General features: G+C 34.8%; 1 protein-coding gene across 1 annotated transcript in view; it reads left to right on the forward strand.

Moving 5' to 3' along the window:
* The window catches only part of CFAP47 (cilia and flagella associated protein 47), an 849,402-nt gene that overhangs the window by 424,999 nt on the left and 405,816 nt on the right, over nt 1–18,587 (forward strand). The window contains 1 exon segment of the mRNA XM_043993472.1: nt 14,171–14,282. Within this exon segment, the coding sequence (XP_043849407.1) occupies nt 14,171–14,282 (112 nt within the window).

The following is an 18,587-nucleotide window of genomic DNA, read 5'->3' on the forward strand; positions in this document are numbered from 1 at the left end:
ATATGCACTCAAGGAAGCAGAATTCAAATTCAAAAAGGTTACAAAATTTGTAGAGGTGGCACAATTGAACAGTCTAAATCTAGGACAGAGGCTCTTTGCTTTGACCTGTTTTAAAAAGGGTACAGCAAATTCCCACAGTGTACCCAATCCAATGCTACCACCTGTGGTACAGTTGTTCAGTATGACCATTTTTTTTTCTGTAAAGATAATAGGGGGGTGGAACAAAAGTGACCGGTATCATGGAGAGAATATAGTTACTTTGATGGGATTCAGTCTAATTTTGGAAGAGTAATTCTCATTTTTCTCTACTTGTTATTAAACTCAGTTTTAAGGGTAAACTATTTTTTTTTGAAATTTTCATTCATGGCAATTTAGAAACATATTAGTGGCCTATACTGTAACTTTCCCACATATTCTACTTTACTTTTGAGAACAATAGGAAAAATAATTTTAAAAATCTAATATAAATACCTTTGCTATGGACATAAAACAAAACAAAAACAAGTTAATTATAACAATGCAGATATAAGAAAACATGCATTGCTGTCTGGAAAGCAAACAATTCAACTCTTTTTTACTCCTTTGAAAAGTAGATATATAAAACTGATCAAAATAATGAAAAAGCAATACAAACTTGGTACTAAGGGTGTATTTACTTTTCACCTGTATTTCATTGGATTAATGCCTCAAAGTTGAAAGTAAAATATGTATTAATGAGTGTAAAACACATCTTTTGAGTATATTAAAATGTAATTATAGAAAAAGTATAAAACTGCAAAATCTTCATTTTAAAATTTTATGCTATTACTTTTTTTCAATTTCTTTTTCTCTCTTTTTTTTTTTTTTTTGGTGAGGCAATTGGGGTTAAGTGATTTGCCTAGGGTCACACAGCTAGTAAGAGTTAAGTGTCTGAGGTCAGATTTGAACTCAGGTCCTGCAGGGCTGGTGCTCTAGCCACTGTGCCACCTAGCTGCCCCTGTGCTATTACTTTTTAATGAAACTGAAAGTAGTTTTAGAGAAGATTCAGTCTCTACCATTTTCAATAGTAGATTGGATTGTTTTCCATTTTGTAAGAAAAGTGGTCTTGTTAAAATCTGTCTGAGATGATTTGTTCTCCATTACCTCTGAGGTAAAATTTGACAAGTAGTTGAGAGAAATGTGATAGATGATATAGAGATTCTTCACAAAAGGCAGGGTTTATTTGATGATCTTAATAGCTACACTAGTGCAATTAACCACTGCCTTAATTGGCATTCTATAAATTCAGCACTCTGCCTGGTTTGGTAATGGTAATGATTATCTGTCACAGATTTAGCTTTGATGCCTCATTAACTAACCACTCTTCTTTATTACTGTAATAATTATTTCTGATTTTTTTCAAATCTCTAGTCAAGGAGTTATCTGGAATTCTGTACACTGTCTTAAAAATGGCAAGAGAACATTTGACTCAAAAGAATTTCTGTCCTTTGTTGTTTCATGGTTTCCTGTAGTTTGGTTGTGCTAGAAATAGTGGCTATATTAAATAATGAATGTAAATGGTGGAAGGGAGAATAAAGTTGAAATAAAATATATAGTAAAAATAAGTTACTCTTGCTGAAAAATTTCCCAAGTTACAAGGGCAATATCGAGGTACCAATCAACAAATATTTATCGAGAAAAAAATCCCCAAGCTATTTTAATGGAAGATTTATATCTACTAGAAAATGACTATTGGTAGAACAAATTTGTTTGTAGTCATATAATATTCATTCTACTAAATTGCTTTATATTAGATATTGTTAGTGCATATGCTGTATTTCTGTGAAAAGCAAAGATAAATTGGTCATATCTGGGCAGATTTTACTAAAATTCAATGGAAATTAATAGTTCCATTAAAAGTTGTCTTCTATCATATCTTATTGTTCTTAATAGGATAGGAAATTGGTTAACATGAAAAAAAAAAAGCACCAAGGAAGCTATTGCATTCATTGTACATTTGTCTATCAACTGAGTTCTCTATCTGAGAATATAAAATCTTAGATTTATAAAGTACTTCTAACACATCTAGTCCAACTCACACATGTAAAAATCTCCTCTAATAATATTTCCAAAAAGTCAACTAGCCTTTTGCTTAAAAACTGCTAATGGGCAGCTAGATAGAGTGGATAGAGCAGTGGATAGAGCACCGGCCCTGAAGTCAGGAGTACCTGAGTTCAAATCCGGCCTCAGACACTTAACACTTACTAGCTGTGTGACCCTGGGCAAGTCACTTAACCCCAATTGCCTCACTAAAAAAACCAAAACCAAAACCAAAACCAAAACAAAAAACTGCAAATAAGGGAAAATCCATTACCTCGAAATAAGCCAGTCTGTTTTTATTTTGCCTGCTAAAACTTTTGGATTTCTTCTGCTTTGAATCTAAGTGTCTTTGTATCTTCCACCCAACATTATTAATACAATCAAGCAGAATAAGTCTAATTTTATCTTTCACATGATAACATTTGAAATACTTAGATATGGTTATTTTGCCCTACTTTCTTTTTTTTTTTCTTTCTTTCTTTCTTTTTTTTTTTGCTGAGCAATTGGGGTTTAGTGACTTGCCCAGAGTCACACAGCTAGTAAGTGTTAAGTGTCTGAGGCCGGATTTGAACTCAGTTAGTCCCGAATCCAGGGCCGGTGCTCTATCCACTGTGCCACCTAGCTGCCCCTATTTTGCCCTACTTTCAATGCTCATTTGCATCATACCAAATGTCCCCAGCCCTCTAACTGATCTTTACATGGCATGTAATCCTCTCACAAATGATTGCCTTCCTCTGGATATTCTCCATCTTATCAATGTATTTCTTAAAACATGGGATTCAGAACTGAAAATGATACTCTAATATATCTGTAACTCCATATAATCCTGTGCCCTTCCTAGTCAGTCAGCTTTCTGCACTGTGTGTCTATATCTCTTCCTCTATGGGGCCCTGGGACCTTTTTCACTGAGATCTGAGGTTCTGTTCCCTATTACCTCAACTAAATTGTTTTTAGTGCTTGCCCTGATTATTTGAATTGCTAATTATGGTTCTATTAAAGATTTTTAAGAATAAAACTGGAAGATGGATGACTGATGAAAAATGGAAAAGATTTGCAAATATTTTTATTGCAAGTATTTTCACCCTCAAGGAGTTATATCCCTCTTGGAATATAATATTGCAGTCTTAAATGTAATTATGGGTGAAATGGAAAGGGTAGTGAAGAAAATAAAGATAAGAAAATCAGCTATACTTGACCAAATAAATGTAACGTTTGTCCTGGAGGTGACATGGTTTTAAGGCACTAAGTAATTAATTTGCAAGATTAGCCTATTAGATGGGAATAGGCAGGGGTTTCACAAGCAATATTCTACAGTTGACCACACCTTCCCTATCATTCAGTTGATTTAAAACTGTATAGACAACAACTTTTGGTACTGTATTAGATTCCATGTTTAATATTTTTTCATTTTAAAAAAAGCATGCAATATATTATCAAAAAAGATTCATGTTGTATGACCCTGGGCAAGTCACTTAACCCCAATGGCCTCACACACACACACAAAAGATGTGTGTTCTACATTTGTCATTCAGTCATTGATTACAAAGATATGGTCAACTGTGGAATGTTTAAAAAATCATGCTACTATGTTTTTTTTTATGAATTTGGAATAATGGTATGATATTTCTTTAACTATCTATCTGTCCATCCATCCATCCATCCATCCATCCATCCATCCATCCATCCATCCATCCATCCATCCTTCCATCCATCCATCCATTCATTCGTTTTTATTCAATCATTCAATGTTTATTTAATTAATTAATTTTTTATTTATTCATTTTTAATTTTTGTTTGATTTTGTTTATTCATCTATCTATCTGTTTATTTTGTGGTGTCAGTTGTATATAGATTTTATTCTCCAGGACAAGAATTACATTTTCACTTCTCTACAGTACTGATAAATTTTATGGTTAAAAATAAATATACGTTATGTAAAATGTATTATATATTATACAATTTTTATTTTTAAGCATAAAAAGTATTTGTATAAATGGGGCAAAAATGGTATTCAATCATACCTCAAAATTATTTAAGATTCCCTACAAGACTTGGTAGCAGAAAACCTTCTGGTGATTATTATAAAATGAGTAGGACAGTGGCACATACACTCCCCCAAATTCTTCACAGCTGTCATAGAAAAGCTCAAAGGATCTTTTGTGAGGATCAGATTAGAGCATTTATACAAGGTCTTGCAAAAGTTGTTGTTTAGTTGCTTGAGACCACAAAAAAATTGGGGGGACATGCTTTTTAAATTACTTTGCAATTCTAAACTGCAATATAAATGTTAAATGTTAGCTATTGTCATAATGACACACATATAGACATGTTGATATCCCCTGAAACATTTTGGCTCCCTATTTCTTCAGCCCTCTCAGTCCCCACTAGCTTCAATTTCTTTCTAGTGCCATAGCATCCATAGAAGAAGGTCAAAATCTTCAGTATATGGCATCATTACCTAAACTGTGCTAGCTTCATTATCCTGATTATAGCCTGTTATCCTTTTTTCATCCCCTCCATCATACTCATTATAAAAGCTATTCTTCATCCCCATTTTGGTTCAACCTCCAATAACTTTTTCTGTTTTCCATGTCCATTTCCATTTGCTCTCCTCCATTCATACCAATGGCCTTATGCTTGACCAGTTCAACTATGAACTTTCCTTGACTCTTCAGTTCATTACCCTCTATCTCCTTTTGTATCTTGAAAAATCTTTTTTTTTTTTTTTGGCAAGGCAGTGGGGGTTAAATGACTTGCCCAGGGTCACACAGCTAGTAAGTGTCAAGTGTCTGAGCCCGGTTTTGAACTCAGGTACTCCTGAATCCAGGGCCAGTGCTTTATCCACTGTGCCATCTAGCTGCCCCTCTTGAAAAATCTCAATCCTAGGTTATGCCTAGATGATTTTTCCACTCTTGTTAATGTGTTATAGCATGAAGTTATACAAAGTTATGTCATTTCAATTATCCTCTAATTCCTTCATGATATTGTTTTATTTTGTGTTTCTTTTCTCTCATACTTTTCATGGCAATGGTTCTAAACATGCTGGTAAATGTTTATCAACTTAGCTCCCCCCCACAAAATGTATGTGGAACACTTTTAAGTTTAATCTGTATTATTATCATTTTCTCCAACACTTTTTAAAGTCTAGATAATCAATAAAACAATAAATCAAGCCCACCTTTGTAACATTTGCCAGATGCCAATGCATAAATGTTCCTTATGAAAATTTAATAGCCAACTATTGTAAGGCAATATGAACTGACTCCAGCACACCACTGTCTTCATTCCATCCTTTCCTTTCCTCCAGGAATTTGCCCTATCAGTTGTTCTTTCTCATTTCCCATCTGTCCTGAGTCTATGTACTGGGTTCTTTACTTCTATATACAAACAAGCCCAGATATCTTATTGTTTAAAAATAAAACAAAACACTTCACTTGACTGTCAACTCTTTAAAAGATATCAACCTTTCTTTTCAAACTTCAAGTAACAAGTCTGAATTTCTTGTTACTTTTTCACCATCCACTCACTTATCAGTAACTTGCAACCTGCTTTCTGACCCCACCATTTAAATGGAACTCCTTTCCCTAAGATTACCAATAATCTTCTGAGTGGTTTGCCTGTCCTCCCTGCCCTCCCCTCCACTCATACTACTTAGTCTCTGCATAGCTCTGCATAGTGTTTAACATTGTCAGCCATTTATCCAGGATTTTTTTCTTCTGCCTTGGTTTATATATCACTGTGGGTCAGCTAGGTGGTGCCTGAACAGAGCACTGGCCCTGAAGTTGGGAGGACCTGAGTTCCAATCTCACCTCAGACACTTACTTGCTGTGTGACTCTGGGCAACTCTCTTAACTCCAGTTGCCTTAAACATTTGAGGCTTTCTTTAGTTGTCCTTATCTACATCTTGCCACTGGACCCAAGTGGCTCTGGAGGAGACAGTGAGGTTGGTGACCTTGCATATAGCCCTCCTTCACTTAAAAGTCCAATTCAGTGCAAGTCATGAAATCAAGTCGATGTCATAGTCCTCTTCAAGAAAGAAGAACAAAAAACAACATATCACTGCTCAACTCTTGATTCTCCTCATATTACAGAATTTTTTAGCCAAAGCACTGTGTCTGGAGTCAGAGAGACCTGAGTTTGAATCTAGCTTGATACTTGATATCCGTGTGACCCTGGGTAAGTCATTTAACCTCTGTCTCAGTTTCCTCACATGTAAAATGGAGATCATAACAACACCTATATCTCAAGATGATTGTGAAAATCAAATGAAATAATATTTGTGAGGCACTTAGTGAAGTGCCTGGTACATAGTAGGTGCTATGTAAATGTTAGCTACTATATTAAAACAAGAGTAGTTTAGAGATTTTTCCCATTTCCATATATGTCTCAGAAAATTATTATAGAATAATATGAGGACTTTTCCATAATTAAGCAGGAATTTAATTCTCATTTCTAGTGGGTTTACAAGTGTTTCCTAAGATGAAAAAAGTTAAAAATCACTGATCTGAAAAAGTGGAATTAAATAGGCACACCATGACTGGTGAAGACCCTTTATAGACTTCACAAAATTTGATTCTAGAAACCAATAGCCAAAAAAGATTTGGATAATATTACTTATTGGAATAAACTGGAAAAATGATTTCCATCCAAAATTCTTTAATAGGGAATTTTTCAAGCTGGGATATTTTAAAATTTACAATCCTCTTAGAATTTAAAAGGTTCATATTAAAGAGTAAGGATGACTGCCATCCATTAAGTTTAAGGAGTTAATTAAAACCTGGGTTAAGCCAGAGAAGGAAAATTATATTTACCTAGTTGGAGAACATAATTCTTTTTTCAAAGGACTTAAATTAATTAAGTAGCCCATTTTCCAATTTATTGCAGGCAAAATAGTATTAAAGGATAGGGTATTTAAAACTCCTTCTCTGTAACTATTTCATAGCACATGAACTATTCTAAAGAATTTCCAAGAGGTATTTAGCCTCTTTCATTTTTACTTCCCATGAACACTGGTTTTAGTTCCATTCTATGGATTGTGTTCACTTAGATTAATGAAAACCCATTCCTTTTAGTTGCCTAATTCTTTGCAGGAAAAGAAAATATTTGCAAAAAACAACATAGAAGCATTAAAAAAAATATATATATATATATACATACATATATATATATATATGTATATCTATAATATATGTTAGCCCAACTGATATTTTAAAGTTATTATGGAATATCTGGAATTTATAATAGAAATTCCATGAATCCCAGAATTTTCTAGTCCATATACCAATTAATGTGAGAAAATTATTTGTTTTGTGGTAAAGCAAACCATTACCTACAGTCTCATCCTTTATCATGGTGCCTTGATCTGTTCAATTAAACAATGCAGGGAGATATATAGGGTGGCATTTACCTGCAACCAATATATGAAATGGGTCACACACATATTAAGAATAATTGGAGATACTACATGCAACTCTTGGTTGGACATATAAAGTCCCCCTACATGTAAAGTTTAGGAACTGCTCTTGACTGAGCCTGTGGTACTGGCGTTCTCAATCTTTGTGTAAAGTCCCTAAATACAAAATAAGGGAAATTAATTGCAGTGATCCTTGGCATGGCATTTTAATAGACTATAGTCACCACATTGGCAGGTTTAAATGGAAGAGACCCATGTGTAAACAGCATTAGAAGATCCAGAAGATACCCATATTCATTACCAGAAAACTAAGGGTCTAATAGATCCCTTTTCCTGGCTTTTGCACACCTTTAAATCAAGGGCTTATCTCTACTCAGTTTAAAGGCCATTTTCATGAACTAACTTTTCATTCCATATATGCCTTAATATCTTTATGCTTTAAATTTAAGTCCATACCAAGAGTATACAGAGTTGGGGGTATGCTTTGATTTGGGATATATTTTGTAACTTCTGTCCTTGCTATAAGGGAATACTACTTAAAAAATAATTAAATCTATCAGGCTAATTGATAATTACTGTATACAGTACCAAATATGGGCTCCTGAGCAATTGTACTAGCCAGTTCAACACCTGAAGATTTCCAATTAAGATGTCCAAGGAGTCTTGGGAGAGGTACTTCATGACTCTTGTCCCTGAAAGCACTTCTTCCTTTGAGGAGTCCCTTTGGATAGCATGCCAAAGAATTTCACTGGCAGGGGTTGAATCTGCTCATGAGAACCAATTACTAAATTTTTAGTGTGAGTTTACATCTTGAAAATCAGCAAAACCTCAAAATTAGGTCTTGATTATATTATTTCATTGATTGTCTAGATTTAAGAAAGTGATGTTGAAAATGTTAGTAATGCAGATCAAGCTCAAAAGTATGTCATGTGGACATTTTTCCCCCTGGAGCAAGTTGTTAAATTATATGTACAGACTTTTTTGTGTGTATATGTATTGTTTGGGTGGTAGTCTGGGTTTGACTGTAATAGAAAAAAAACAAAAACAAAAAAACTAGAAACGTGTTCATTAGCCCAAGGCATTGTTGCTAACATACTCCTGTTCATTAGTAATGGAAAAAATTGTTCCCTTGCTCAGCTGGGCTGACCTTTTCAAGGACATGATATTTCTGTTGACAGGACAATCATCTCAAGGGCTCGGTCAATCAGTTTGCTCTTCATAATTGGTTTCTCTCAAGATTCATCTACCATTGCCAAGAGCTCCAGTGGTCTCTGCTACTACCAATTTTTGGTTGCTCTGATTGCTCTTCTGACTTTTCAAAAATCACAAAGGCATAACTTGGTCCCTTCCATCGCTGTATACCCATTTATTTAAAATCAGGAAAGAATAAACACAAAAGAAAAAAAAGATGCCCTCAGGGAAGTGCTAAGTGGGGAGATGCTACTCCTCTTTCCATCCAGAGCCTCACAACAGTTCTTCACTCACAAGCTACAATGAAAGAGACAAGCACAGAAGAGGCCTAGGGAAGGGTCTATCAATCTTTTTCTATACAAACTCAATTCCTTACTAGACCTTTACCCCACTAACTTTATATTAGTTATGATATTTGTTCTGACTGAACACTGACAGAGATAGATTTCAAGTCCAAATTTCAAATTCTGACTGCAGCACTCATCCGCAAATGGTTGAGAATATTTCTAAGAATGAGGACTTTTAATTAAACCTCAGCTCTCACATGTTCTCTGCTAGTGGGGAAAAGAGAAAAAAAAGTTATACGGAAGTCACTGGAAATATTAGGGGAAAAATCAAGCAAAAAAAATAGATATTTGTAACCAGTTCTCAATTTTTTATTAATATCATTTAAAGATTTATTACAAAGCTTCCCATATTTCACTCAGTATTTTGCCCTTCACTTTAGTATTATAGTGGTTTTCGGCATTGTGAAATAACTGATTCTGACAAGTTTGGAATAAATCCGGATTATATGAGAACCGATTATATACTTAAAGATAAAGATAATCAGAAAAATTGCAAAAGAAAACAAGCTTACTTTCCTAACATGAAGTTATTTAAAATAATCACAAATGAAGTTTACTATCTATAAAGGAAAAACAACAACTAAATTTTGTGAGAGGAAAGTTGAACCAAAGAACTTATTCTTTCATAGTTAAGCCATGCATTTCCTTTAGACAGGAACTTGTTACTGGTGACAGCTTAACTATTGAATGTTACATGACTTCCTTATTTGACTGGAGCCTTCATAATTATAGAAGTGCTGGCCGTCACTGAAAACTATTTCCTTTCTATTTCAGTTTTCCTAGTTCTTTCTCAAGGATTTTCTGAGCATCAGGGTAATTTGTATAGCTTGACCTTAGGAACAAAGAGATTTAGGGTTTAAGGGGAGGATCATGGAAGCTGGAAATGCATATAGATAGGAGTTTGCTTTTCATCAGCCTCATAAAGAATCAGTGGGATGTACTGTGTGGGGTGCATACTTCTTGCAGCCTGAAGCAAGTTAAGAGATGGATGGAATTAATTTATCCTGACTTCACTAGCAATGAGAGTTAGGGATCATTAGTTGAGAGGGGTGAGCAGGATATATTCAAAGCTGCATTCTTTCCCCTTGCCCATTTATGTGTTTGTGTGTGTTTGTGTGTGTGTGTGTGTGTGTGTGTGTGTGTGTGCTGTTGTTGTTGTTGTTGTTCAGGCACTGCTCTGGTTTTGGCTGTAACAAAAAAAGCTGGAAAAGTATTGATTATCCCCAAGGCATAATGCTCATGCTCAGGGGTGTTTTGTTTGTTTTTTTACAGTGATTTTACTTAAAACAATGGTGATAATAAAGGTTTCCAGATAAGGGACAGCATGGTTTCTAGATTTCCCTCCCCTGGACTCTAGTATCTCTGTGCCTGGGTTACAGGATCTTTGTTCTCTGAGTTTCTCACATTTTAAACAAAATCTGAAGAGCCCAAAATATAAAGGGGAAGGAATACCCTTGTAGCTCTAGAATACACATTCTTATCCTAAGTCTGTGAACTTCTTTTCATTATTTTTATAATTAATATAATTGGTTTCTTTTCTAATCCTAGACATTTGATTTTGACAATAAATTGATTAATCGAAAATCAAATATTTCAGTATAAATCATAATACTGGGACAGAGCCTTATATTTCACCAGGCTGCTAGAACCCATAGATTTTCACCAGGGTTCTTGATACCAAAAAGGTCAAGAACCCCTGCTGTAGGAAAAAGCTGGTTGTCATACATCTGGGCACTTTGTAGTAGTGAGATAGATCGAACAGAACTGATATCCAGATGCTATTAAGGGCTTTCCAATTTAGGACATAACCTGTGTACAGTCTGCTTGATTTAATGTTATTTCTTCCTTTTCTGTATATTTTGTCCTAGAATATGTTTTAGTATGATACCAAATGTTCTTACTTAATTTCAAAGATGAGTTTTAGCCCATTACTGTCCATCTCAATTTTTTTGGTCCTATATAAGGATTATTTTTAAACCTCTTCGAATTTAAACAATGTGACAAATTAATATAATGATGAATGTAATGCTGATCATTACAGAGCACTTGTAGATACTAAGATCAGGACATTAACCTGTGAAAAACGGGGAATGGGACACTTGTGGTAACTCTGATTATATTCTGCTAGGTTTTGGTGTAGAAATTATAGCTGAAACTTATGGAAATTTTCTGGACCTAGTTCCTTTTCATTCAATTTTTGATCCTGGGTAAAATTTAGTTTTAGAAACATAAATTCATGAAATACTTCTACAAAATTAAATGAAGGGTATAATAGTCAAGCCTATGGTCAGCCACATGGTCAAAGAAGGAAAAACATTTTTTTTGAGAAAGTTTTGAGAAGTCCTGCCACTAGTTTCTTCTATTGCCCTATACTGGAATGGAATCAAGAGTTGATGTGCCACTCAGAACCTTGATGAAAATTCACTGTCTTTTGTCACTATTTTGGTAAGAAACCTGCTGATATCCTCCCTTCATTCGCAGGATACTGCCATATCAATGTTCACCACATCCATGAGCTTTTAGTACCAGTTTGAGTGAATCTCTGATATTTGAAGCATTGTTTAATTCAAAAGTCAAAATAGAACCATAAGCCAACAAGAAAAGAACCTTTAGTAAGTTGTACCTTATGCAGTCAATTCCACTGTCCATAATCATTGCAAGAGATCAAATGATTGACATTGACTTTATGACAACTAGATGGGGAGAGCTAGGGGCAAAAGAAGGGAATATAGACATGATACACTTTTTAAGCTTAGACTATATTATTAACATTTTCTTCATTCCTTTCTTAAATATAGACCAGGGATGTCAAACTCAAATGCAGACAGAATAACTAAATCATATATAAGGATCCTTGTGAGCCACATATTGACTTATAAAATCACTCATTAACATTATTATGCTCTATTGTATTTTTATTTATTTTGGTAAATATTTCTCAGTTATATTTTAATCAGATTCCTGTTGCCTCCCCCTGTTGCCTGCCAATGTGAATGTCTATACTCTAGATAAAATCAACAAACCACTAAATCAAGCTCTGATTTGCAGCATTTGTCGAGTCAGTTGAAACTGACTCCAACCCATCCATGGTCCTATCTCTTGGTAAAAATCTTTAACATTTTTCTTAAGAAGGAAGGAGAAATAGATATTAGTGACATTTAAAGTAGTGGAACTAGTGCGAACAGCTACAATCTCCCAACAGAACAGTGTCAGCAAGTAGAGAAAAAAGTGAGAGACTAGAGCCTTTTGAGCCACTCAGGCACTAGAGAAACAGAGATATCTTCAAATGTAGTAGAAATGGTAAGCTCAGCAATAGAGAGCACCATGAAGAAAAGAGAGACTTGTCAGTAAGGAATTCTAGATACATGAATTAGAGGAGGGAAAAGAACTAGGAAGCAGAGTGACCCACAGCCATCAAATAGAAGAGCAATCCTGGACAGTGATCTTCCCTGGCATTCTGAATCGGGTGTATTGCACACAAGCAATTTGAAACTAGTGGTCCCAATTCAGTGGCACCCAATTTGATGGTAGTTGTTTTCCTTCTTGGAGGTAAGATAGCCTCAAACCCAGTGTGGCACTATGTTAGAGTGACTCTACCAGTCTTAAGGGAGGTAAGGACCCATGGATGCCAAGATTTTCTTAACTGTGTTTGTGCTTTGGTATGGGCCAGAGCTTATTAAATGGTTATTGATTAATTGTCCTCCTGGTTGGAGGTAATAAATGTGTTTTCTTTTCTATGCCTTTAGTTGATTTAAAGGGAATAGAAGACAGAATAAGAGGGAAAGGAAGGAGAAAAATTCAAAATTTGCCAGGTCTTCAAACCTGGTTGTTGAACAATGCTATCCATTAAAAACAGGTTATTTTTGAGAAGGCTTTGAGATTCAACCAATTTATTAGAACTATAACTAGGACAAAGCATAAAGATATTCATCAGCCAATTTCAGAGCCACACTATATCCCTCTTTCAAGCACCTTCTTTGTGACTTCTTACTTTTTTATTTCATTTTATTGATTTTGTATTTTTTTTTTGCGGGGCAATGAAGGTTAAGTGACTTGCCCAGGGTCACATAGCTGGTGTCAAGTGTCTGAGGCTGCATTTGAACTCAGGTCCTCCTGAATCCAGGGCTGGTGCTTTATCCACTGCACCACCTAGCTGCCCCCTGTGCCTTCTTACTTTGAAATATTTTATTAGTCTTTACCTTTACAAGTGCTCCCAGGTCCATTACCCATAGGATCCCATCTCTGTCAATGCCCCTCTTCTGAGGCTCTTTTCCCCTACTTCAAATCTTTCAGGGGTACAGACTACAGCTTCTTAGGTATGGGTCACTTTCCCCTAGTCTGACTGCATTCATAGCTATACTGTACCAGGTGCCCCTATTGCTATTGCCTCTTTTTTAAAGAAATACTCTGCCAATCCATTGTGGCCCTAATGAACTATAGGTTACACATGGTTAAAAGAAACTAAGGATATTGAAAATGAAGTGCCAATATGATATTTTCTGGCTGAAATGACTGATTTCTCATTGGTTCAAAGACAGCTCATTCCTTATACCCTTATTAATTTTCTAAATACCCTATATTTTTCTCTAATTGCTAAGTTTAAGATTAATATTGATTGTTTAAATGCTTCAACTGCTTTGAAAATCTGTTTAAGCAAATTATACATGGTTTGAAAAATATTTTACATTTCTTTCAAGCATGACTTATCTTCAAATCCATAGCAATAATAAAAAGTTTTCTGTAAAAAATAATCTTCCTTTTTGTACTGTTTTCTCTACTTTTCTCCATTCTGCATGCTATATTTTGTTGGTAGAAAGAGCACTGGACTTGGAATTAAATTGACCTAGCTTTGAATCCCATTTCTTATGCCAACTAGCTGAATGAGCATAGACAAATCACAACCTTTCTGGGCTTCATTTTCTTTTTCCAGAAAATAGAGATTATGTTAACATTATCTGTAACATCTACCTCACAGTTCTGTTGTGAAATCAAATGAATGTATGTAAAATATATGGGAAAACATACAAGTGACATATAACAACATACTATCCTAAGTATGAGGAACCATTTAAATTGAATATGCTTTTAAAATTTTAACTTTTTAATTACCTCATACTAAAGTTAAAAGTTTGTAATTCTTGTTTATGAACTTTTTTCCTAGGTAACTTCAGATCTTCCAATGGTGTGGGGATGTCCAAGGATTACTATAGAGCCTGATAACATGATTTCTTATGTTCTACACATATGTCCATGGAAACGAGGCACATTTAAAGGTATCTAAACTTTGTTGTTCATTAGTTCCAGTCGTGACCCAATTTTTTAGGGGGAGTGGGTTTCTTGGCTAAAATACTGGAGTGCTTTGCCATTTCCTTCACCAGTTCATTTTAAAGATGAGGCACTAAAGTAAACTGGGTTAAGTAACTTGCCCAGGGTCACATAGCTGTTAAGTGTCTGAAGCCAGATTTGAACTCCTGATTCAGAGTGCTTTCCACTGCACCAACAAACTGCTCAAAATTAATAGCCAAATGATTGCCCTAACATATATAAATAATTTCTTAACTTCCTCATATTTCCATCAATTGTTCTCTCTCCACACAGACACAAACACATATTCCACTTAAGTCATGAATAGCGTAGCCTTCACAATGGATAGAGTATTGGTGTTTAAACCAAAAAGACCTGAGTTCAAATCCTTCCTTATCACTTACTGTGTAACCCTGGGCAGGTCACTTAACCTCTATTTAACTTAATTTCCTTATCTATCAAATTGGGAATAATGATAGCACTTGCCTCCAAGGGTTTTTTGCGAGAATCAAATGAGATAATATTTGTAAAGCACCTTGCAAACCTTAAACTGCTATATAAATGCTAACTATTTTTGTTAACATTAATGAATTTATTAATAATTCTACTATCTTCAGGTTCAGTTTGACAGAAGAACACAAATTAATTCATTCTAGAAATAGATGATCTTGGGTTTTTTTGTTTGTTTGTTTTGTGTGTGTATGTGGTTTTTTTTTTTGTAGGGCAATGAGGATCAAGTGACTTGCCCACTGTCACACAGCTAGTAAGTGTCAAATGTCTGAAGCCGGATTTGTACTCAGGTCCTCCTGAATCCAGGACTGGGGTTTTATCCACTGCACCACCTAGCTAACCCCCACCCCCTGAAATAGATGATCTTCCACTTAATTTATAAACTTTTATGTTTAGTTTTTATTAATTAATCCAGCATATATTTGGAATTAGTGGACTGGTGCTCCAGGAAGAAATTAGGGATTGAGGTAGAATAATATCTTCTCTGTGAAGGTATTTATATCATCTTATTTGGTGCTGGCAACAAAAGCATCATATAGACAAGACAGGTATTAGGATGTAGTTTATGTTTAAAATGATCAAGTTGGTCAGAATGAGCTTTAGGATTTTTCAACTCTGGTGTAATCTTTCAGATGAACTCCAATCTTGCATCTTCAGTTGCCTATTTGACATTTCAAAGTGGATGTCCTCTAAACATCTTAAACTTAACATGAGCAAAACTGAACTTATATTTTTTCTCCTTCCAAACCTTCCACCTTTCAAAATGCTCTATTACTGTTAGGGGTATCACCATCCTCCCAGTCTCCTATGCTCACAAATCAGTTATTTTCCTTTACTCTTCACTATTTCTCAGATACCCCATATCCACTCTTTTACCAAGGCATGCTGAGTTCACATTTGTAACAGCCCTGGGATATGTCCCTTTGTTGTCTGATACAGTTGCTATCCTGCTGCAGACCCTCCTTTCCTTATGTCTGTATTAGTGCAATAGCCTGCTGGTTGGTTGGCCTGCCCAATTTAGTCCATCTTCTGTTCGTTCAGCCACCAAAGTGAATTTTTTTAAGTACAAGCCTGATCATGTCACTTCTCTATTCTAATTCCTTCAGCTCCCTATCACTTCCAGGTCAAATGCAACCTCTAGCGTTCAAATGCCTTTATAATTTACCTCTTACCCCACTACCAACCTTTCTAGTCTTCTAACACCTTAAACTCTCCCACTTGGTCTTTAATCCAGTGACAATGAATGACCTCCTTGCTGTTACTTGCACAAGATATTCCATCTCCTGGATACAAGCATTTTCACTGACCATCCCCCATGCCCAAAATACTTTCTCTCTCCATATCTGACTCCTAGCTTCCCTGATTTCCTCAGTGTCCCAGCTTAAATTCTGTATTCTACAGGAAGGAAGCCTTTCCCAAATTCTCATAATTCTAATATTTGATCTCTATTGGTTAGTTATTTTGTATTTAGCTTTTTTATACATAATTGTTTGCACATTGTCTCCCCTATCAGACTGTGGACTCCTCAAGGTCAGGGTTTATCTTTTGCCTCTCTTTGTATCCCTAGCACTTAGCACAGCCTTAGGTACCCAGTACGCATTTAAATGTTTATTTATGGACTAATGCTGTTAAAAATACATGGAATTTTATATATATATATATATGTGTGTGTGTGTGTGTGTGTGTGTGTGTATACACATACATGTATGTATGTATTCTTCAGCATTATATACATTAGACTTGTTTTGAATGGTCTATTTAAGACTTTACCTCTCATTTTATCCTCAAATTAAATTTTGGCCTGACAAATTTTAGGCAATTGAAAAATATTGAAACTTTATCTACTTAGAAATTAAAACATAGACCCTGATCCCATAATTGCAATATTAGTTTCATGTAGAAATGATGTATTAATGTTTTAGTTTTCCTGCTGATTTTTCTCAAAGATAGAGCAGAATTAGAGTGTGTTAGTGACAGCATACTTTAAAACATGAAAGCTTAATTGCTTTTTTGATAACGTTAAAGTGACCTTTCTACTGTGGATAAGAATTAAAACATCAAAGGCTAACTTTCCTTTCAAATGTCATATTAGCAATGTACTAAATTGTGTAAAATAGGAAAGGTTAATTCTTAAATACCAGTAAATACTTAATGTAAAACTCACTTAAATTCTCATTTTTCTTAGTTTAATGTCTTATGTCTTCCATAATTTTTGGAGATTGGCTACACAGAGCGGCAAAGCTGTACTTTGACAAAAATGATTATGGCATTTAGTTTAATTTCAACAATTATAAATACAAAATGTAATTTTAAAAGAATTTAGAAAAATAAACAGATTAAATATGAATATGTGTTAAATGAATTGCCATTAATATAGCACTAACTTTAGAAATATAGGGACCTAATTAATGTAAGGAGTAAGTTTGGTTATATAATTTACTTTATTGGTGCATTAGTTTGCTAACATGCAACATACACATGTCCATAGCAACTTAGTAGTTACACTCACTGTTTATACTTTTATATTCTTTGTTCATCTATTCTTGTGTGCACACATGTCAACATGTGTCAAGTGTTTGAGGCCAGATTTCAACTTAGGTCCTCCTAAGAGGCCAGTGCTCTATCCACTGTACCACCTAGTTGCCCCCATTTCCTTCATTTAAAAATTTTTCATTTTCCAAATTTTGGTATAGTTTTTATTTTTATCCATCTAAAATATAGTCAATATTCCATTTTATTGCTTTAACTGCTAGAACATATTTTACTTGGTAACCTAATTATTAGGTTATTTTCAGGATTTTTTTTTGGCAGTTATATATAACTACTGAAATAGTTGTGAACAAATACTCTTGTTTTTTTTTTTTTGGTGAGGCAATTGGGGTTAAGTGACTTGCCCAGGATCATACAGCTAGTAAGTGTTAAGTGTCTGAGGCCGGATTTGAGCTCAGGTCCTCCTGAATCCAGGGCTGGTGCTCTATCCAACAAATACTCTTAATGAAAGTGTATCACAATATTAGAATTATTGTGGCAAACGTTTGATAACTCTTGCATTACCACATAAATCACCAAAAAGTCCCTCCATTAACATTTCCACTTTTACCTGTTTCTGCACAATCCTATCATTATCGAAGTTTGGAACTTTGACTCATTTTTGCCACTCAAATGAATGTTAAATGGTACCTCAACATTGGTTTAACTCACAGGCTAACTATGTTAGTGTCATCTTTAATGCTATACTCTCCCATCCCTCCTGCTCCCAATCAATATACAAACAGTTGTCAACTCCTGTCTTTTCTACCTTTGTAATATTTCTCATATACTCTCCCTTCTCTTCTCAGACACTGTCATTGCTCTGGTGTGGGCCCTTATCATGTAACATCTATACTTTTGCAATATCCTGTTCATTGGTCTTTCTGCCTCAAGTGTCTTCCCACTCCTGTCCATCTTTAACTCGACTATCAAATTGATCTTTAAAAAATGCAGGTCTGACAAAATCAACTTTATGTTCAGTAGATTTTAACAGCTCACTATTACTTATAGGATCAAATACAGAGTATTTTAAAAGTCCAACAATATTTTGGAAATACCAAATAGTTTAAATGTATTAAAACATAAAGTTCTACTAAGAGTTTTGGGACACCCAGTTTAAAATTTTCTGTCTGGCTTTTAAAACTCTTCATACCTTGGACCTTTCCAATAATTTTAGCCTTCTTGTACCTTACTCCCCTTATATGTCTTTTCATTGGTTGAACCTCATGCCTAGA

Source organism: Dromiciops gliroides, chromosome 3 (assembly GCF_019393635.1).
Source record: "Dromiciops gliroides isolate mDroGli1 chromosome 3, mDroGli1.pri, whole genome shotgun sequence".
Classification (NCBI taxonomy): Eukaryota; Metazoa; Chordata; class Mammalia; order Microbiotheria; family Microbiotheriidae; genus Dromiciops; species Dromiciops gliroides.